Source organism: Brassica oleracea, chromosome C7 (genome assembly GCF_000695525.1).
Source record: "Brassica oleracea var. oleracea cultivar TO1000 chromosome C7, BOL, whole genome shotgun sequence".
NCBI classification, from domain to species: domain Eukaryota; kingdom Viridiplantae; phylum Streptophyta; class Magnoliopsida; order Brassicales; family Brassicaceae; genus Brassica; species Brassica oleracea.
In genome coordinates this window covers 45,109,365-45,133,297 of record NC_027754.1, presented here as the reverse complement: position 1 = coordinate 45,133,297, position 23,933 = coordinate 45,109,365, and the positions used below count along the sequence as shown (strand labels likewise).

The 23,933-nt window shown below is 30.0% G+C and overlaps 2 protein-coding genes across 2 annotated transcripts; one reads left to right on the top strand and one right to left on the bottom strand.

Annotated features, from left to right (window-relative positions):
* Nucleotides 1-9,094: 9,094 nt before the first annotated feature.
* LOC106304037 (cytochrome P450 CYP82D47-like) lies at nucleotides 9,095-11,843 on the top strand. Its single transcript, XM_013740416.1, has 3 exons — nucleotides 9,095-10,132; nucleotides 10,252-10,531; nucleotides 11,327-11,843. Exons 1-3 carry the CDS (start codon nucleotides 9,200-9,202, stop codon nucleotides 11,689-11,691), a joined length of 1,578 nt encoding a protein of 525 aa, XP_013595870.1. The 5' UTR covers nucleotides 9,095-9,199; the 3' UTR covers nucleotides 11,692-11,843.
* Nucleotides 11,844-18,180: 6,337 nt separating this feature from the next.
* On the bottom strand, nucleotides 18,181-21,987 carry LOC106304917 (spermidine coumaroyl CoA acyltransferase-like). The gene is made up of 3 exons (XM_013741305.1): nucleotides 21,535-21,987; nucleotides 21,106-21,357; nucleotides 18,181-18,925 (listed from the first exon to the last, which is right to left on the bottom strand). Exons 1-3 carry the CDS (start codon nucleotides 21,985-21,987, stop codon nucleotides 18,257-18,259), a joined length of 1,374 nt encoding a protein of 457 aa, XP_013596759.1. The 3' UTR covers nucleotides 18,181-18,256.
* Nucleotides 21,988-23,933: the final 1,946 nt, after the last annotated feature.

The following is a 23,933-nucleotide window of genomic DNA, read 5'->3' as shown; positions in this document are numbered from 1 at the left end:
GGTTTAGGGTTTGAGTTTATAGTATATGGTTTGGGTTTAGGGTTTACTATTTGGATTTAGGATATAGGGTTTGAGTTTAGTATTTAAGGGTTAAATTTAGATTTAGGATTAGAATTTAGGATTTAAGGTTTTGTTAGGTATCGTTATTTCTTCAACTATTTTAAATTTTTTTAAATAAAATTTAATAGTTTTTATAAATTATCTAGGTGACACTTTGATTTGTGGTAATAGAGGTGTTGAATTTAAAGGTTCACCATATGAGGTGAATCTAAGTTCTGTCCTTTTATTTTGGAATCAAACGGAATGACCCGTATTCCAATTCCAAATTTTTGTTGATCCAGTTACAGCCTTAGAAAGTTTAACAAAAATTCTTAATATTCAAAATAAAAAATATCAAAATTAAAAGATAAAACATACAAAAGTTCTAATATAAGAGATTTTAGAACCGGTTATTAAGTTTATAAGACAACTGTCTTATCTATCAATTAAACAATGTTTTAACATGTTTTAACAAGCTAAAATAATTGTAATATTAATATTTTTATTTTCTCAGAACCTGTTACAGATTCTGACCTTTAATCATGCTCTTAACCTCTTCTTCTTTTCCTTGGCTCTCATTTTTTTCTATTTTTTAATTTTTATTATTTTCTGGTGAAATAGTTTTCAAAATATACTCCCACTACATATGTTCTTAACGTCTTAAAATTATGTCGATATTATAAACTAATAAAATTCATGTTATTTTAATTTTCTAAAATATAATACATTATTACTATAATTTAAAATAATAATTATATATTATCTATTTGTATAATATATTTTTGCGTAGTTTAGACAGATAGTCGTTACTGTTTTAGAAGGCCTAAACGGCGCTGTCTATATAGTTCCTTAGAACACAAGATTAAAAAAATCCTTAACTAATTTGCATTAATTATTGGAATAAGACAAAGAAAGGAAGAAAATATTTTTTTTTTGTCATCTGATGGATTAATTTGAAAACATGAAAGTTTTTACACAAGCCGGCAAGGAGCACATTCCTTCCGGAGCCATAAGCCGGCAAGGAGCACAATCCTTCCGGAGCCAGACGAAACTACAAAGGCATGAATAAAACGTAAAGGTGGGTTACTAAAACTTAAGCTTAGAAACTCATAATAGAGAACTGAAATGGATGTCCTGATGATAGCGACCACTGGGAAAGAGCGCGCCGGTCTTCAAAGAACGAATAGAAACAAGCCGAAGACTCTTCTTTGTTGACTTGAAGTTACTTCCTATCCTAAGAACCAAAGAACCAATTTAGCAGAGACCTCAAAGCTCGCACAACCTTAAGCCGGTACTTCCATCAGCTCCAGCTATATCGTAACACAATTTACACCATTTGGATCTTCAAAGGAGAACCGGGGATGACACTCTTGTCGCAAACCAAAGCAGAGACCCTCCACATTTATTGATACAAGAACCAAGCCGTTTTGCATAACCCACACTCAGTTGATTCATACCAGACCAAACCAATACAATAAAAAGGATGGAAGAGATTGAAACCGTAAGAGCTCAACCATCACATGAAGACGCTACTGGAGATTAAAGGCCTAAAACTTTTGCTGCCTCGCTTGATAGGCTGCCTGACAGCTCCAAGAAAATGAAGACCCCACATCTGAACCGGCAAAGTACAACCACCGCATACCAGAAAACAGATAGGAGCCGATACTAGCCACCAAACCAAACAGAGGACAACAAAAGAATCACAGGCCAAGACCAGAAACAACACCTGAAACTCCCTACTAGTTAAGCATAAGGCTAAGAAACGAACAAGCAAGGCTGACAGAGACCAATAAGAAGGCTGACCATTGGAGAGGACGGAGGAATCAAAAATTAAGATCAATCACAGCAGGACTCCAAACCCAAGATCTTAGAGCTCACTAAAGCAACAAGACCCGCAAACCCTAGATCTTCAACCCTCCCCAGATCTGCGAAAACAGAGAGACTCAGAGACAAACCGAGGCTTGTCATCACCAACCCACCACTGAGAACAGAAAGAAGAGCTGGGAAAAGATCACATCTTGTCGAGTACAAACTTCAATCGCATCTTCTCACAGGACCCAAAGCCTATCAGAAAAAACACAAGCCAAGGAAAACACAAGCTAAAAAAAAAGACAAAGAACATGAAAACAGGCCATCCCATAGACACGGTGACGAATCACCCGCCAAGGACAGCCCTAACGCGGTGGCTTTGAAGTCGCTTCTCTAGGGCCGGTTTCTTTTACGATTTCTTTATATATTCTTTGTTTTCTCTTGAAAGGAAGAAAATTAAATACCTATAATCAGCGTGTAGTGGGTTCGAAAATGAATTTCCAGGTGTCAACCATACCCAAGTAAAAAAGCTCGATGAACAGCTTATATAACAGACTCAGATATCAACAAGCAGTAGTAGCTCAAGGCAATGGATTTAATTCAGCTTCTTTTTCTCACTGCTCTCTCTATTCTCTCAATCCCCTTCCTCCTCATAAACTCACTGCTACGTCCCAGGAGCAAAAAGAAGCATACTGTGTATACAGCTTGTCTTGTGGAGAGTTGTTAAAGGGCGAGGTCTTTGGTTCGAGTAACGCCAAGCGCATCAATAACCTACCGGTGGATATGGAGGCAGTTCCTCCCACGGTGAGGGGTTAGAGTCGGTGCACTGCAGCGCTGTAAAATCTGGGATCCGCAGGATGGGTTTAATCTAGATTTTGACCCGAACATCCGTACGGATTTTTTCTTTCTATACTAAAATATTTTAGTTTATATAACAAAATTTGTCAATAACAAAATGTAATTTAATGTTATATATTGTATAACTCTTTAATACCTATATTTATATGGCTTATCTATTATTACTATAAATTTTATATTTTGTAAAAAAAAATTATTTTGAAAACATTATTATGTAACAATACTATCTTACATAAGTTTTTGTTTTATTTCAAAATTTTAATTTTATATGGACGTAAATTAAATCAGACCTATATAATAGAGCATAAAAGTTTTGAGTTACTCTTAAAAACAACAAAAAGATTTTTATTTTAAAAGAAACTATAATACATTGTACTTCAAAATAATTTTGTAGTAAAGATTTTATTTGAGAAATGAAGTACACTAAGTTGGATAATAATATATAATTTTTATTTTAAATAGAAATGGATCTCTCTAACAAAGTATTTTTAAAATTTTGTAAAATGTATTTTGAAAATTAATCAGTTTAAATTGTTATTATCATTAAAATATAAGGGGCAAAATCTTGATCCGCACTACATGATTGAAAATACTATATATCAGGTTAGGTAGTCATTATTTTCGTTCACATAAGACTTTTTTAATATTTTTCTGTAAAAGTATCAAACAGAAAATGAATCCAAATTGGTAATATTAGCTTAAGGGATCCATTGGTATTATTAGTTTAAGGGAATGGACTTAACTTAATCGGCCGGGGTTCACGTGGAAAGAGTTTTTAATATTTTTCTGTAAAAGTATCAAACAGAAAAATGAATCCAATTTGGTAAATACAGTTAAAGGGATCCATTGGTATTATTAGTTTTAGGGAATGGACTTAACTGAATTGGCCGTCGTTCATGTGGAAAGTGTCATTTTCTATACATACACATACATATAATTAGCCATGCGCATTCGGTTCCGGTTACAATTTGGTTCTCGATTGGTCCATTCGGGTATTTAGAAAATTCCGTTCGATTCCGATTCGGTTTTTTCATTTTTGGTTTGGTTTGGATAATAAAGTCAAGAACCGGCTAATTTCCGTGATAATTTCAGATCCTATTCAGTTATGATTTATCAGTTAATTCAGGTTAAAAAGTTCAAAAAACGTGTTTTGGATTAAATATCAGATTTTTCGGGCATTTAGATTAAAATTTAAATAATTTAGATAATTTAATTTTTTGAATAAAAAGTATTCGTGTAATTCATTTTTGGATATTCCAGTTTATAATACTATTTTTAAACTAAATATAGTTAATATTTATAAATATGTAAATTATATTATATAATTTGAGTATCTATTCGGTTCTTAATTCGGTTCCGGTTCTTTGATTCTAATAATATAGGATCTGTTCGGGTAATTGGTAGGATCCAAATTCAAACTAGCTTTTTTCGTATGATTCTGTTTGGGTTTTTGGTTCTCAATATATGTGGCAGGCCTACATATAACACTAGCAAAAAGTAATCAGACATGAAGATTATGTTTAGCTGCAATATTTTGGGTGGTTAATTATCTAAGCTTCCTTTTCATTGCATGTAAATGGAGACTTCTCGCAGTAGTGAAGTAGGCCTTCAATAGAGATGTGTTATTTTACCATACTAATTTGTTATATGTAAGACCTCAACGTTTTTATATAGAACTCTAACCAAATTTCATAAATACTTAAGCAGATTTTATTTATTTTGATTAAAAATAACCGAATAAAATAGGAATTGAATCAATAATATAATGAATACTCAAATACTCTAAATACAGTTTAAGAGTTTAACCTACACTTGCAAAGAGCATAATTATTTTTTGGTTTACAAAATATTTATTTAATAAGTTACAAATTTTGTACATGATTTATGTCAATTTTTATTTTTTTCATATTTATATTTAAATATATATGTAATATATTTCTAGTTATTTAAATTTTTTATTTAATCAATCTTACCTTGATTTTAATTTATATTATTTAACACTGGAATAGAGTAACCATATCTCATATTAAGGAAATTTTTTTAAGTATTTTATAATAGAAATGAATGATATATTAATTCTTTTAACTCATAATATACTTGATAAATATTTTGCATGTTTCACACATTAACCCTCAAAATAAAACATAAAAACAAAATATGATAAATTGCTTCAACATAAGTCGGATATCACTTTCAAAAATACACTTAACTAAAAATACCCTAACATTTGGATTTACGATTTAGTGATTATTGTTTAGGGTTTAGTATTTACGGAGTGATTTGAATTTGTAAACGCTTAAAATACTTTAATTTGGTTACCAATTTTCAAAAATACACTTAATCAAAAAATTTAACATTTGAATTTAGGATTTAGTGATTATTGTTTATGATTTAATATTTAAGGGCTAGGGTTGGCCATTTATAAGCTTGTATAAATAAATGTTCTGTAAATTATTTTTAAACGTTTATAAATAATTTAATAGAGTTAATTTAATCTTTTTTTTATCATAAATTTAAGATATTTATAGAAATGATTATCATTTAAATTTAAATTTGAAAATTAGTATTAAATTTAAGGCAAAATGGAAATTTCCATGTTTAAGATATATGCTACTAACGACATAAACAAACATAAAACCCTCGCATACTACATCAGAGTTGTTAAATTAAGGAACAAATATATCTTCTTCTTTTTCATGGTTCTCAAGGAACAAATATATCACTTGTCTTTATATGAGAGTTGTTAAAAGAATTTGTCGATAAACGTAGTCATGGACACCTACCACGTTGAAAAAAACCTCTCACGTAGCCTCGCTCTAGACTTCTGTCAGTAAACAAAGAAACAAACATATCACTGTCAAAATGTCAATCGTACGCTAAAATATTGAATTATTTTTATTTATTTTTTACAACAAAATATTGAATTAAATTAATACATAATTATGTTTGGTTTAGTGCATCATTTCAGTTCCCCAAATTACTCCATCATATGATTTCACATATTTTTTTTCATCTGAGGATAACAACAAAATCATTATATAATCATCATATTTTTCAGTTGGATTTCCTGTAATTTTAAAAAATCCATAATTAAATATTGATATTTACATATATATATATATATATATATATATATATGTATTTTAAGAACTTTGTGACTAGAGCTCCATTAGGATGTCACCACCACATCCAATTTCAATAAGAAAAAATGACATGACTCCGAAAAAAATGTAACATGTGCAATTTTTTTTATAAATATTTATATTTTTGGTAAGACTTTTCTAATATGGTAATGCTTATTAACTTTTATATCATTTTGGTAAGTTTTTTTTCAAAATAGAAATGACTATTAACTTTATATCATTATTAATGTAAATTTTCTATACAAATATTCATTTTTGGCAAAATTATTAAAATATATTAATAACTAATACATTATACATCACTATTAAATTAATATATACATATATATACATCACATTAATATGAATAAGACAAATATAATTACGAATATAATTTTTACATCAGCTTATATATCATATTATGTATAAATATACATATTTTATCAATATTAATTGTAAGCGTGCATCAAAAATACAAAAGTAAAACAACACTAATTAAATATTTTTTTGATAAGTACATGATTGAAATTTTATTTAAATTTATCGGTTTATTACATTAATTAACCAATTGATTCTTCAGTTTAACTTATTTGACTAAAACAAAAAAAACTAAAATTTATTAGAAGTTATATATTATAATATAATATATATATATATATATATATATAACTAGGTGGTAAGAGTTATATTTAAATAAATAATCATTAAATAGTTAAAATTTATTCATATAAAATGTAATTTTAATTTTAGAAAATTAAATAAAATCAAATTGAAATAGTTATATAAACTAAATCAAAAGAAATAAAAGTAAAAAAAAATATGTTTATGATTTTTTTAACCAATGAAGTTAAAATATAATAATAGTGATGCCAAATGTAAATTAAAATTTTTAAAAATAAAAATATTATATTTAAAATTAATATTTATGCGTATGGCGCAGGAAAACTTCTAGTTAAATACTAAACAACATGATTCACATTAAATAATATAAAATAAAGTAATTATGTTATTTTGTATTACATAAATGCTATTACATAAATACAAAAGTAATGGAATCTCTCAAAAATTATCTTAACATTAAAAAATTGTTAACTAATAAAAAGTTAGAGAATGAGAAACGTCTCTTAAGTAGAGAATGAGAAACGTCTCTTAGGCTGTAACTGAAAATAGATTTTATGAATGCTATGAATGAAAGGAATTAGAAAAAAATGGAATGTCAAAGTTGGAATGGTAGCAGTTATGGAATAACATAAAATGGAATGAGTAATCGCAGGAAAACATTTTTGTAACATAAATGGTAACATTTTAAAGGAATTGAATGGAATGGCTTCAACTATAGTTTTAATTAAATTATTAAGACTATTTTCATTATATTACTTAACTGTATCCGACAGTAAAATAATTTCATTAAATTTAATAAACAATGATAAAAAGAAGCAAAAATATTTATTTAAACTTTAGTTTAATACTAAACATTCTTCGAAATGATTTGTAAGTTTGATATCACTACGGAGTGTTTACATAAGAAAATATGTTGCTATATTTTAGTTTAAGGTTGTAACAAATCATAGACTTTATAAGAATTTTCAAATTTAAAATCTTAACAAGTCTGCCATATGACTACAAATAAATAATTATTATCTAAAGATAGTTAAAAATATCTTTTTTTTTTCCATTCCATTACATTCACGTAACTTTTTTCTTCAAGATGATTTATGAGTTGATTTATTACTACATTCTTTTTGTTTCCTATCCCACATGAATTATTGGAATGTGATCACTTTTTAATTCCATGTAACTGGTATTTTTATTTTGGACAAAACTAAGGTTCACTCCCTTTAAATTCATCACTCCTCTTATCATCAATCAAAGTGGCGGCTAGATTATTAATAAAAATATATTAAAAAAAAAATCTAAAATAATTGAAAAAAATGATGCCACTAATAAAACCCTAAATCTTAAATTCTAAACCCAAACTCTAAACCCTAAATCCTAAACCCAAACTCTAAACCCTAAATCCTAAACCCAAACTCTAAACCCAAATCTTAAACTCAAACTCTACATCATAAACCCAAACCCTATGCCCTGCCAAATCCTAAACCTGAATCCTAGATCCTAAACCGAAACCCTAGATCCTAAACCTGAAACCTAGACCCTAAACCCAAAAAGTTTGAATTTGGGTTTTAGGTTTACGGTTTGGTTTAGGGTCTAGGATTTGAGTTTGGGTTTAGAATTTACGGTTTGAGTTTAGGATCTAGGATTTGGGTTTACAGGTTGAGTTTAGGGTTTAGGGTTTAAGTTTATAGTATATGGTTTGAGTTTAGAGTTTACTATTTGGATTTAGGGTATAGGGTTTGAGTTTAGTATTTAAGGGTTAGATTTAGATTTAGGGTAAGATTTAGTTAGGCATCATTTTTTTTCAACTATTTTAAATTTTTTTAAATAAAATTTAATTTTTTTTATTAATTATCTAGGTGACACTTTGATTGGTCGGAAGAGAGGAATTGAATTTAAAGGTTCACCATAAGAGATGAACCTAAGTTTTGTCCTTTTATTTTGGAATCAAACGGAATGACCCGTATTCCAATTCCAAATTTTGTTGATCCAGTTACAGCCTTAGAACAGCTTTAACGTGCAAGTTTAACAAAAATTCTTAATATTTAAAAAATATCAAAATTAAAAAAGAAAACGTACAAAAGTTCTAATATATGAAATTTTAGAACCGGTTATTAAGTTTATAAGACAGCTGTCAATTATCTATCAATTAAACAATGTTTTAACTGTTTTAACAAGCTAAAATAATTGTAATATTAATATTTTTATTTTCTTAGAAACTGTTACAGATTCTGACCTTTAATCATGCTCTTAACCTCTTCTTCTTTACCTTGGCTCTCATTTTTGTCTATTTTTTAATTTTTATTATTTTCTGGTGAAATATCTTTCAAAATATTCTCCCACTACATATGTTCTTAACGTCTTAAAATTATGTCGATATTATAAACTAATAAATTCATGTTATTTTAATTTTCTAAAATATAATACATTATTACTATAATTTAAAATAATAATTATATATTATCTATTTGTATAATATATTTTTGCGTAGTTTAGACTTTAGCAGTAGTCGTTACTGTTTTAGAAGACCTAAACGGCGCTGTCTATATAGTTCCTTAGAACACAAGATTAAAAAAATCCTTAACTAATTTGCATTATTGGAATAAGACAAAGAAAGTAAGAAAATTAAATACCTATAATCAGCGTGTAGTAGGTTCGAAAATGAATTTCCAGGTGTCAACCATACCCAAGTAAAAAATCTCGATGAACAGCTTATATAACAGACTCAGATCAACAAGCAGTAGTAGCTCAAGGCAATGGATTTGATTCAGCTTCTTTTTCTCACTGCTCTCTCTATTCTCTCAATCCCCTTCCTCCTCATAAACTCACTGCTACGTCCCAGGAGCAAAAAGAAGCATACTGTGTATACAGCCCCTGGAGCGTGGCCCTTAATCGGCCATTTAGCGTTCTATGACGATGTCAAGACGACCCACGTTGCTTTTGGGGAAATGGCCGACAAGTACGGACCCGTGTTCATGGCAAAGCTTGGTTCTCACAACGTCCTGATCATAAGCAGCCAAGAGGTGGCCAAAGAATGCTACACCGTCCACGACAAATTCTTGGACCGGCCTGGCCTCACCGCTTCGACGCTCCTAGGCTACAACGACACGTTCATGACGTTTATCCCTTATGGTGCTTACTGGAGAGATATGAGGAAGATAACTACCTCTGAGGTCTTATCAGCCTCGGTCATGGAAACCTTCAAGTTTCGTAGGGCTAGAGAAGCCGATGTGGCGTTCAGAGACTTATACAAGAGGTGGGACCAAAAGGGTAGACCTAAGAACGGAGTCTTGGTGGACATGAAGCGAGAGTTTCAGTATCTAACCGCGAACATCTCGCTGATGATGGTCGCAGGGAAGAGATACTTTGGGGAAAGCCCTAACTGTGACACCGGAGAAGCGACGAGATGTGGAAAGCTGATACGAGAGTTTATTGATTACTTCGGGTTACTCTTGTTCTCCGATGCCATACCAGCTCTAGGTTTTATGGATTGGGTTATCAAGAGAGGCATGAAGAGAACGGCTAAAGGGTTAGATAAGGTTGTTGAAAGTTGGGTTGAAGAACACAAGAATAAGGATTTTGGTGGTGGGAGTGAAAAGGACTTCATGATTCTGATCATGGAGATTTTCAAAACAGACAAGGTTCTTAGTCTTGATGATGCTCATGCAACCATCAAGGCCCTCTCACTCGTAAGGCCAGCTTATATATAGAAGCCTTCAAGATATTATAAGTAAATCGAAATATATATATATACATATATATATGCGTGTGTCAACTCACTCTCTCTCTTTTTTTGGATGCAAACTAGAACTTGGTATTGTCAGGGAGCGAGACATCAATTGTAGTTTTGGTTTGGGCTGTCTCGCTGCTCGTGAACAACCCAAACGTGTTGAGGAAAGCTCAAGAGGAGCTTGACCGTACTATTGGCAAGGAAAGAGTTGTAGAAGAGTCTGACATCAAAGATTTAGTTTACATCCAAGCCATTATCAAGGAAACATTCCGTTTGTACCCATCAGTGCCTCTCGTCGCCTATAGAACTGTGATGGAGGACTTCGACATCGTCAATGGAAACTATCATATTCCTGCAGGTAACCCATTTAATTACGCGTTGAAATTTGAACTTTTCTTTTTAATATCTCATGTTAGAGATAGAGATAGTATTTAAACTAGTATATAATAGAATGGTCTTTCCAGTCATTGTTAATTGTTTTTAGTTTGTTTAGTATCAGCGTACAGTTTTCCCAAACAATATAACCGATACAAAAGAAAGCCGCATTTGTTAGGAGATGATAATTATGCAAAAAGTCATCATCTTGTTATATTTCATATTGCATGTTACTTCAAAACTAGTATAAAAAAGATATAAACATCTTCAGTTGCGCGCAAATACATAATCTTTCATACCAACTAGATAGAATATCATATTTATAATTAATACTATTTAAATTTAAATTCCTACATGTCGCATTTATAACGATTACATATGTATCTTTAATGAATTAAATTTATTCTGATCAATTATTATTGTTTTTAATTTATTATTAAATTCAACTAAAATTACATATCTTGAATCACAAATCTAATTAAAATAACAAATTTTAACATAATCCTTTTCATTTACTTTCAAACACAAATATAATTTTTTAGAACTTATAAACAAATGAATGTAAACTATTAAACTATTATTGTAATTTAATTATTTTGTAAATATTTGTATTGATGCATGAGTACGAGAAAATCACCTAATATATATATATATATATACACACACATATATATATTGAATAAATTATAATTACTTATGGTTTTGCAAATTAATTTTACATTGAACTATATCCAGTGACGTGTAAAATTTGTAATCATGTTTCATGTCGATTAATCAGGGACACAATTGCTCGTAAATGCGTGGAAGATTGGGAGGGATCCAAATTTGTGGTCTGACCCTGAAAAGTTTGAGCCAGAACGGTTTTTGACATCTAACAAAGACGTAGATTTTGGTGGACAGAATTACAAGTTGATTGCATTCGGGTTAGGACGACGGACGTGTCCTGCAATCCATTTAGGTCTCCGGGTGGTTCATTATATCCTGGCAAGGTTCTTGCACAGCTTCGACGTGGCAAGACCATCGAGTCAAGAAGTGGACATGACGCAGACCAATGGGATGGTCAATCTCAAAACCACTCCACTCGAAGTCATCGTAACACCTAGGCTTCATGAAACTCTCTACACTGCGGATCGCACTGCTTGATTACTATCCCGACATTGATTTAGCGTGTTTTATAATAAAATGATGTATGTGGGTTTGAACCAGGGTACCGCGTCACTGATAATCCAAAATGTTATTTCTACTTAAGTATTGGAATAATATGATGAATTCATGGATTCTCAAATTGATATCAATTAATATGATTTTTTTTTCTCAATTTATTGATAAATGGATCTTAGTCTATTTTATTTTTCTCATGTCTTAAAAAGTTTATGAAGAAATAATTTGTCACCAATTTTGATGAGAGACAAAATTGATCAAAATTTAAATTATTTATTTATTCAGTTATGTAACCATTCTTTACTTTGGCCATTAGAAGTTCAAAGTTGCATCCCTTCTCATGTCTATTATAAGTTCAAAGTTGGCTTATCTAACTATGTAACCATTCTTTACTTTGGTAATATATTTAACTTTTATCAAAAAAAAAAAAATACTCAAACACTCTCATCTTCCTCACTTATTACAAAATTACCATTGTCTTTAATATCACCATCCACCATTAATAACAAAAAGCTCTAAATGTATATAAATCAATTTATACATCTTTTTATCTCATTTCTTACATATATAAATCATTTATCTTTTATATCCTCTCGTAATTCATCCTTAAAACTAAACATTTTAGGTTTTATGTTTATGTTTTCATTAAATTTACTCAATTTTGATGGCTTTGTTTAATAATGAGTGAATACTTTTCATTAAGAAGTTATGAGTACTTCGAAGGTAAGAACAAACTTTCACTGAATCTAGGTATGATATTTCAATTTTTCAGATGTGTTTAGTGTAGAAGACTTCTGAAGAAATATTCTCCACCGAAAAAGATTTCTGGGAAGTCTTTTGGTCGATGCATATATTAATTTTGAATTGAATATTTGGTTATTTTTCATAGGTTAATCCAGGGAATTATTTTAAACAAATAGAAATTATTTTTAAGAAAATTATACACAAATCACAAGTTAGTTGTAAAATATTTGGTGGTTATTTAATAATTATGATGAACTATTAAATGACGATTTCATAACTAAATTAACTAAATATATATGACTAAATGGTAGTTATACACTCATGGAAACCCATAAATGTTTTTAGCCACAATCATATAAATACGATTTTGTGACTTTTCATGACCAATATTTCAAATAACCACTAAAATATTGTAGCTACACATTTTGCTATTGTTATATGTATGTGTATGCAGAAAATGACATTCTCAATGTGAACCACGGCCAATTCAGTTGAGCTCATTCCCTTTAACTAATATTACCATTGGATCCATACTGGATGATCGTGACAACACGATCTGTTTGATCCTACTTTTAAGAAAAATCATAACAACTCTACTGTAAAAAAAACGCAAGATAATGATCACCTAACCTGATATATAGTATTTTGCATCATGTAGTGCGAATCACATGATGGAGTGGTTTGTAGAATTGGAATTATGCACCTAACCAAACATGAAATTATGTATTGGTTGAGTTAAATAATTTAGCACACGTGATATATTTGATTATTAGTTTAGCAAAAAGTAATCTAGATGGTGAGAGATTTTCTTATGGTTTGGTCTTGTGTCGTAAGTACATATATATTATACATAGTACTACTAGGTAACAGGTATCAGGTTCAGGTATCCGTGACTACTTTACGGACAGATTCTTTTAACAACTCCGATGTGGAAGCACGATAATGTACACCTAACAGGATAATATAGTGAACTAGTGTTATTATTTGTTTGATACTATTATTATCTAGTAAAGGTATTTATGAAAGAAACTTAGAGCAGGATTATCCCTACACCCCCTTATGGGGTGCTCAAATTTTTATTTTTTTTAATTTTTTTTTCTCATTTTTTATTTTTAAAAAAACTAATAAAAGAACTAATTGCGGGCCGCCACGTGTTAGTGGGGCCCGCAAACAATACAAACAACGACGCTAAAATAGGCGACAGAAGCAACCATTGTTGGTTTTTTTGCGGGACCCACCGAGTATTATATTAATTTTTTTTAAGCACCTCCCTTTTAATCCCCCGTTAATCCTGCTCTTACTACATGTTGATGCTCTAAAATTGTAGTCATTGTTTTCCTTTGAAGAGCCAGTTCTTTCAAAACTAAAATAATAATATATTAATGTTTGTAATTCAGTGTTATGGCTAGACAAATAATTTGGGTGGGGGGGGGTCAGAGTTTAGGATTTTGAATTAAGATTTTTATTCAGGCTTAATTAAAGGAATACAGTAATTAAGAAATACTCTATTTTGATTTTAAATTTGAAAGATACACAATTGTATTTAAAATCTAAATTGTAATACATTTGCTATGATTGGTAACATGTGGTAACAATGATTTAGTTTGAGTTAAAGGTTTAGTTTAACTCATAGATAACTCAAAAATGGCACCAATCATGCATTAAATTTAGTTTTTTGATTTTAAGTTTGAGTTAACTCATAGATAACTCAAATTTTACGGGTTACTTTCTATATTTGAAAAAAAAAATTGATTTTATACAAGTAGACTTCCATTTCAGTCTATACTTCAAAAAGTTAGTTTTTGCAATTGACCATAATTCACCCAGGATTTGATTTTCGGATGTAGACTTCATATGTAGTCTACATGTTTGAATTTTTTTTGAAATAGGTTAGTTTTGCAATTAACCAAGTTTGACTTTCTACGAGTAAACTGAAATGAACGTCTACATTTGTGTAGACTTCGCATGAAGTCCACTCTCAAATCCGACGAGTTAGTTTTGCATTTGACCAAAATAAAATAGTTGACTTCACACGCAATCTACGTTTTTTTTCTAAGATTAGAAGACTATATTTGAAGTTTACAATTTAATAAATTTTTAAACCTTTTAGTTAAACACAAAACTAACTTATTCAACAAAGTTAAAGTTTTGGTCAAATGCAAAATTGACCTTTTGTTGACGTCTCTGGCAGTCTACAATGTGTAGACTTCCTTTGAAGTTTACTAGGGAAAGTCAAAAGTTCAGTCAAATGCAAAACTAACCTCTTTTACGTAGACGTCTTGGTAAGTCTACCTGAATTTTTGTTTTTGTTGTCAAAGGTAAAGATGAAGACTGCTAGGGAAGTCTTCTTTACAAAAAAATTCGTTTGGTCAATTGCAAAACTAACATGTTGGTTGACAAGTAGACTGCATCGTAAGTCTGCATATAGGTGTAGACATAGAAAATAGTCTACTATCGCGACACAAATCTGAAAATTTGACGATGTAAAGCTCGTTTACAACCTTTTTAACCGTCGAAACTCCAAATATGAGCAAAAAGAATCACCTTTGACGATTCACTAATGAAGAAACTCGAAAATATGAAATTTATGCTTATGAATGTGAAAGTTACGAGAGTTTTTTAGATGGAAAAGTAGAGGAAATGAATATTTGTTGGTTTAAAATGAGAAAAAAAGTGGTTGAAAATTGAGTTCTAGAGTAAGGCTTCAAAAATGATGGTTCATGGTAAATGGAAAAATTCATGATAATGACATTATTGTAAATAAGAAGAAATGGTTAGGGTGTATTTGGTTTTTGGTTAATTTCGAAATTAATAAAAAAAATTAAATAATAATGGCAATTTTGTAAATAATTTAAAAATAGAGAGATAGTATGAAAAATTCATTGATAAATAGTTGTAACAAAAAAAAAGAGGTTGGTTTTAGGTTTGACTTGAAAATATGGGTTGGTTTTGAAAAACTCCCTTTGGTAAATTCTGGTTCATAAACTTTCAATGAAAATACCCTTCTTATATTCTATACTCTACGGTGACTACTCGGCTTTTACAAGTGACCAACCAAGAGCGTTTGATATCAATGGCCAATAATCTTGGACTGAATTTTGTATAATATATTTATTCAGTTTTTGTAATATTTAACGTTTTAAGTTTATACATACAAATTTAAAATATTAAATAGCGTACATTTTTTTAAGAAATACCATTAATTATCTATTTAACCATAATCCAACCCAAAAAAAAAACAAAATGTAGAATATCAAAATTTACATAGTATAAAAGTTAATAAATATAGATCAAAGATTGAAAAACTATGTAATTTGAAACCAACAAGTTTCTCAAAAATGTTTTTATTAAAAGATCGGAAAAGCCATTTAATATTAAATATTTTAAGGTTAAATAATACTTAATGCATCCACACAAGAAAAGAAGTGAAATTTGTACATGATTAGTAATTTGTAGCTACATTCCTAAGTCTTCACAGCTCATTTTTTGTGTTTCTCTAAAATATTATTTATTAAAAGATCGAAAAAACTCACTTATTATTAAACATTTTAAAGGTTAAATAATATGTAATGCATCCAGGTCCGGCCCTGAGCTAAAGCTTATAAGACCCGTGCCTTAAGCGTCAAATATTATTATTTTATTTGGGGCGCCAATCTACAAAGAAAATCTCTTGGTATGGTGGTTTCTCAAAAGCCTTGTTTCCCTCCGGGTGCCAAGTTCGAGCAAGCTTCCTTTTGTATCCCATTATTCAATTTTCCTTTAACAATGATGGCAAGTAAATGAGCTGTAATAGATACGACTACTTTAAAAGAATCTTTATTTATCTTTTTTTTTTTTTTGACAACAATACATTCACAGACTCAACTTGACTCTGTAAACCAAATCGGCAACTCCGCATCCATGTGAACGACGAAAGACGGTTGTTTCCTAACACTACGTGCTAAGCTATCCGCCCTTTTATTCTCCGTCCGAGGTACATGAACGATCTCTGAGTTGTAGAAACTCCTTTGTAGGACTTTAATATCTTTCAGATAACTTTCAAATGCTGGTCATTCTTCTGATTCTGAAACCATCTTCACCAATTGAGAACAATCCTTTGCAAACGTAACCTGAATCTTTATTTATCTACTAATTCAAAATTGACAATTTTTTAAATAATCTATGTTCTCCATTGTATGGAATTGATGTAACTAGAAGTTTTTATGTAAATTTATCTACTTTATCATTTGTCATAAATTTTATAATATGTTAAAATATTTAAATATAAACAAACATAAAATTAGAATAAATTATTTTTTCTCTTTGAAATTCTCAACAAAAATACTCAGTAACATTTAATAAATTGGATTCAATTTAAATGATTTGATTAAATTATATTTATTCTTCAATATCGACAAAATATGTATACAGTAGAACTTTACTATTTGATAAAAGTTGCAAAGAAAACTGTGAAAAAAGTTGAGGTGTTTTTTTCTTTTATTGAAAAAAAAATGAATGGTTATAATCATACATCAGTAAAACAATTTTGTTTTAATTTTAACTTTTGCTCTAAACTAAAATTCAAAATAAATTATTTACGTTAAAATATTTCTCATAAGTTATTAAGCGTAATGACGATAATATTAATAGGACATAAACAAGTCAAAACACTTGATTATTTAAAATTTTTGAATTACTTTGAAAAAAATTCATTAAAAATTATTCATATTTTTATACTTTATTTAAAATTTTAATAATGTTAAAATGTAAAAAAAATTATAACTAAGGGACAACATTTATAGGGTGTGCTTTAGGCGCCAACTGACCTCCGGACCGGCACTGAATGCATCACACAAGGAAAGAAGTGAAATTTGTACATGATTAGTAATTTGTAGCTACATTCCTAAGCCTTCGCATGCAGCTCACTTTTGTGTGCAATAAATCATTTTCTTAAAATGTAACAAATTATATGGGTAAACATAAGTACATAAAATGTAGAAAATATTTGAAATTCTGGAAATAAATAGAAACATATTGTGGAAACTACTTTAGTTATATAGTTTTATTAATAGTTCATTAATATTTCTCTATTGAAAATTGGATTCCAAAAAAAAAAATTATGTACATATTAAATAAAAAATGCTTAACTAAAATTTTCAATATGATGCAAATAAAATCGTGTGGATTTCATAAAAAGACTGAAAGTGATATAATCAGATGTGAATTTTAATAACTCAAATACATTTATCTAAAATTAACAATTATCTAGTAATATTTTTCGTAATTGTAATGTCAAATAAATCAGCTTTTAAAAAAATAAAAAAGAAAAAATTGACAACTTTTTTTGTAACACTATGCAAAAAAAAAAACTCTTTTTTTTGTAACACTGAAATTGATAACTCTCTTTTTGTCCAGAAATAATAATTGAACGAGAATGACATGCATGCTGTGTTCGCACATAGAAAACGGAGTGTTTTTTAAAACCATCCGTACTTATCTAAAACGATGTCGTTTGAGAGATAACTGGATAGTAGCACAAAGTTCTCTCCTTTACCCAAAACTCCATCATCCTCCATGGCGCTGCATCACTTCCCAGTAAATCTCCACACTCTTTCCTCCTCTTCCTCCAATTATTCAAAGAAGTGAAGTAATGATGATAATTATTACAATGTAGTCAATATGGATCTCTTGGTTTCTACACACAAGATGATCATATACTTAAGCATTCAATCATTCATATAAGCATACTGATCTTATTCGCCCATTATTCATGTTTGAAACATTCAATCACACACATAGAAAACTAATCCAGGTACTAATAATATTAAGAGTAAAGTTTGTTCATAGCATCCATCTCTCGCTTGAAGTCAACCATTGCAACTCTTGGCAACGTCATGATCACTTTAACTCCACCTTCCATTGATGGATCAAGTTGTGAAGGTTTCAATATCATCCCTATATGCACTGCACTCTTCTGCTCGGTCAACGGCCGCAGATTCACCGGCTCGCTCCAACCAAAATCCATTGATCCGAACCAACCAATGTTCCTCCAATCCGTAAGAAACAATAGTCCATCGCTCACCCCTTCGAACTTCGCATCATCCCTCATCAATCTCTCCGTGTTCCTTAGCTCTTCCTCGAGATAGCCCTTGTCATGAGCTGTTTTCTTGGCTTTCTTCACGTGCTTAGCAATTTCAGAGATTGATGCTTCCTGGAGTTCTCTCACGGTTAACTCGATATAGACATCTACGTAGGCGTTACCGTAGAATCCTTGAGGAAGTGGCGGATCTAAAACGTGTCGGATTCCAACAGCTACGCCAAGGACAGTGATCCCGTCAAGGTTTAGCTTCAGTGCTCGAGATCTTGCTTTCCATATGCAAGAGCTAAGTACTTCATAAGTAGTGAAACCCTCTTTAGGGTACCCGCACTCTCTCATCAAAGAGTCTTTAAGCCTCTTTATATTACCAGCTCGAATGTTTATTGTCTCCGTTACCTGTTGGATAGTGAATGAAAAGAGATCACTTTAGCTAAAATATATATTTCTTCCACATAATTATAGATTTACTACCAATCTCAGCAAATTTTTTTTTTTTGGTCTAACAATCTCTTGAAATTTATTATTCTTATTACAAGCATGCTTTGAGAATTTGAAAACCTTAAATGATTTAGTAAGGATTTTATTTAAAAAAATTAATCAATTTAGGGATTTATGTTTGTCTATATATTATTCTAATTTTTTGGGAGTTCAATGCTGTGTCCATGACCAAATCTATTTGCAAGAACGTGTAAACCTTGAGAACATCAACTATATATATATATATATATATATTTATTTATTTATTTATTTACTTTTTCCTTTTTTACTCTACGTACAATTACAAACTAGGTGGATGTCCGCGAATTCGCGGGTTTGAATGTTTTGTAACAATATATTTATTGTAATTTGTCAAATTACAATATGTTTTTATCATCAAAAATCGAATATGTTTTTTTTATAAAATATTTTTCTAAGGATAATTGTTTTTGAAAATGATAAATATGACTATTTTAAATATTTTTGATATTTTGTATTGAAAATTGTACTAAAATTAGTTATATATAACATTTATTATTCAGTTTTTAATAAAATTATTAAATTTTGAAGGTATATAATATTGAAACTTTCGATTTTTAAATAATTTGTGGCTAAATTTTTATACATTTAATAAGTTTTAAAAAAGTTAAGACAATATAATTGTTACACATTCTCTACATATTCATATCCAATTACATATGAATATAAAACTACTATATCAATTCTAGAAATTGTTTTTGAAACATTTTATAAGTTGGAAATAATTGATTGTTAAAAATGATTTTATGAAGCATTATAAATATTTTATGTAAATCACATATTTAATTACTATAAATAGTTATAAGCAGTATATTTAGGTTGTTTGAATACTGATAAAATTTGTCTCTAGAACTGATTTTCTTACTCATAAAATAAATAAAAAATGAAAATCCATTAACAAATCAAATTTTAATAATTTTTCTCAAACTATATGATTGACAGCTAAGAAACAATCAATTTAGTGACTATCATTTAGTATAAAATGAAATTTCAAATATATTTTATAAATTAATTTATAAGCTCTTAGAAATGACTTACAACATCTTATAATAATTTAAAACATATGATAAGCCAAAGTAAATAATTTATAAATTTATTTATAATTTTTATAGATGATTATAAAGCATGTATCAAAAAAATTTGACAAAAAAAGAAAAAAAATCATTATTTCGATTTTAATAAACTTTTTGTTTATTATTTTATGTAGTTTACAAATATATAAGAGATTGATCAACCATTATTAATTTTTATACTGTTTCCAAAATTAGTTACCATATATAATTATTTGTAATATTATGTAGATTATTTGGCAAGTGATATTAACTGTTTGTAGACTTATTTTTTATTTTAAATCTAATAAAAATAAATAAAAATTAAAACTTATTGAAAAATCAATTTTTAACAATTTTTAATACTTCATCAATAATCGACACATAAACAAAAGTATTTTAAGTGACTTCAATTAATATATATTATATAGTAGGATAGTAGGATGAATTTTTGAAATTGATTTTATAAATTAATTTATAAGCTTTTATAGATGACTTGCAAAGTTGTATAATAATTCAAAATATATAACTAAGTCAAGATAAATAATTTTATAATTGTTTTGATCGTTTAAGAAATGATTATAAAGTATATGAACTTTATAAGAAGTTAATAGTTATTACAATAATTTATATAAAAATATAATGCTTTAGAAAAGAATATAAAAATGTTATATTGTTTTATATAAACTGTTTTCGTTTATTATTTTATGTATTTTATAAATACAAATAAAAAATTATCAACATCATTACTTGTTCTATAATGTCAACAAATAGTTACCATAAATCATTATTGGTAGTATTATGCAGATTATTTGATAAATGATATTAATTGTTTATATACTTACATTTTTTTTAGATCTAATTAAAACAAATAAAAACAAAAAAATTATTGACCAATCAACAGAAATCAATAAAATGACTTCTCAATTAATATATAGTAGGATATTCATAGTTACCAATAAAAAGTTAAAAACCCACAAATTTGTTGAAGTTACTGGGAGGACAACATACCATTTCACTGGCTGGAATATATGGTGAGGTGGCTAAAAGGCTAGTAATGTGCCCGCCAGGCATTTTAGCCGCTTCATCATCAAATTGTCCGACCAACCGTTCTCTCTGCCACACCGGCTTCACCGTTGGCTCACTCTTTCCTGCAGCTAACTCGGTTAAAGCATGGATGATCTGAGCCACACCGAATCCGTCACATACGGCGTGCGTCAACGCTGTGCCTATGGTGAATCCTCCACATGCGAACTTGGTCACCTTAAAAGTAAAATCAAAGGGAACAATGAATTATCTTAATTATGTGTACACTACGATGAAAACAAAATTATTGAGAGTTTATTGAGATTATATAATCTTCAAGAAATAATATACCTATTTCAGTTTTTATAATAATATATATAATCTTCTAATATAATCAAGAAAATGAAAAGCTACCTGCAAAGCTAGTGGATGATAAGAGATGTTGCTATCGTAGTCTATTTCGATATCAGGTACAAGGCGCAAAGCAACTTGGTCATCAAGATTTTCTATATAGTTTAGAGAGGAGAGGTTGAGGGCTGCAGTAGCGACCTCAAATGGAACTCCCTCACCCCCAAAAACTAGCTGAAGTTTTCGATCACTCTCTCGTCTCATGAGCTTGCCTGAAAGGGGATAGTAGTACACAAGAAGTTCGGACAAAGCCTTCCTAAGCAAAGGGACAGGATCATTTTGGTTCTTTTCATTGGCTTTGAAAACATAAATTGTTGCATACATAACTTCATTGAAAAGATCGTTATCCAAAGTAGAAAGGGAGAGAGTTTCAGAAGGGGTGTGTTTTGAGGGTTTAATAAGCTCAAGTGGTTTCTTATTGACTAATAGAGGTAAGATCGGTTTTGTTTGGTTTGCCATCTCTTACCAGTTTAGAATGTATACTACAAAACATCCGATGTTTATATAGCGAATTTTAAACTCACCGCGCTCAATATTATAAAAAATGTATAATATTAAATGAACGTCCTCTTCGTTTTTCACGTTGCTGGCGGTAGTTACCACCAACAATGACACTGATACCTTTGTTTGGTTTCTGGTTTTAAATCTCATTTTTGAATATAACTACAACATGTTTTATTTAAAAGAGAGACTAACATTCTCTAACACAACCCGCTTATTATGTATGAAATTAGTTTTATCCGTGAGTATTTCTTTTTTTTTTTTTTTTTTTTTTTTTTTATATATTTGTTTCTCGGTAACATTTGCGTGATCGTTTTTTTTTTGTTTAGGAGTGTCGCGCCTCATAGATGAGATTGGAGATTAAGTGAGTGATGATACGATTATAAGAGCCATGAACTACTATACCAGTTGCGACAATATGTTTAATTGATAGTTGATGAAACTTAATATGATATCAATGCTTCAACAGGCATGCTCTAGCCCAATCAAAATTAATTTAACTTCAAAGTTTTATGATTGATCAATAACTTTTTGACCTGATGTGTGGTTTTAGCATATAATTTTTATGATTGCAGGAACTAACTCGACTAACTTATCTCAACGAGACTTCCGAAAGACTCGGACTTATTTGACTAAGAAACAACTAGACAAAGACTTATTCAATTACCTTTGAAAAAAAAAAAGACTTATTCAATTACCAAATTTCCTAACACTGTGTGCAGACACCCGTTGCCCGTCGGGTTAGTTTTAAATCATGGCTTAATTGTACACCTGTTACACGTTAATTACAACTTAGTAATTGCATATTTCTTCCTAGTTGGCAAAAGGAATAATCAGCCAGATAAGACATACTATATATAATACAAGTAGAGTGGTTCAACCTAAAAGGCATAATATCATTTCTTATATTAATTGTATATAGATGCTTTGATTTCATGTAATTAAAATATTTTTAAATGGATAGAAATTTTTTATTATAGTATATCTCTCTATATAACTTATTTTATTCTCATGTAATTTTTATGATTGTAGGAACTAACTCGACTAACTTATCTCAACGAGACTTCTGAAAGACTCGGACTTATTTGACTAAGAAAACACTAGACAAAGACTTATTCAATTACCAAATTTCCTAACACTGTGTGCAGACACCCGTTGCCCGTCGGGTTAGTTTTAAATCATGGCTTAATTGTACACCTGTTACACGTTAATTACAACTTAGTAATTGCATATTTCTTCCTAGTTGGCAAAAGGAATAATCAGCCAGATAAGACATACTATATATAAAATGAGTAGAGTATGTTTTCTCTGACTGTTTGGTGGTGCTGGAAATGGAGATGTGGATATGTTTTTGAAGAGGAAGGAAAATGTCGAGATAGAGTGCAGTTCCTTCAGGATAAGGCTCGGGAAGTGATAGAAGCAAATGTAAAACTAAAGGAAAATGGGCAGAGCCGGGAACGTGTGGAGAAGCAGATCTCATGGAATCGACCAACAAATGGCTGGTTCAAACCGAACACGGATGGAGCATCTAGAGGTAACCCAGGACTTGTTACGGCGGGTGGGGCTATTCGTGATGAGTATGGAGAATGGAATTGGGGTTTTGCAATAAACATAGGCATCTGTTCAGCCCCTTTGGCGGAGTTGTGGGGAGTATACTATGGCTTGTGTATAGCATGGGACCGTGGGATTCGTCGGTTGGAGTTGGAGGTTGATTCGGAGAGTGTGGCGGGTTTTCTTCAGACAGGGATCCATGATTCTATCCCCTGTCGTTCCTAATACGTATGTGCTATGGTTTCATATCAAGAGACTGGTTAGTCAAAATTTCTCATGTGTATAGGGAGGCTAATTATCTGGCGGATGGATTAGCTAACTATGCGTTTTCTCTATCGTTTGGGTTACATTTC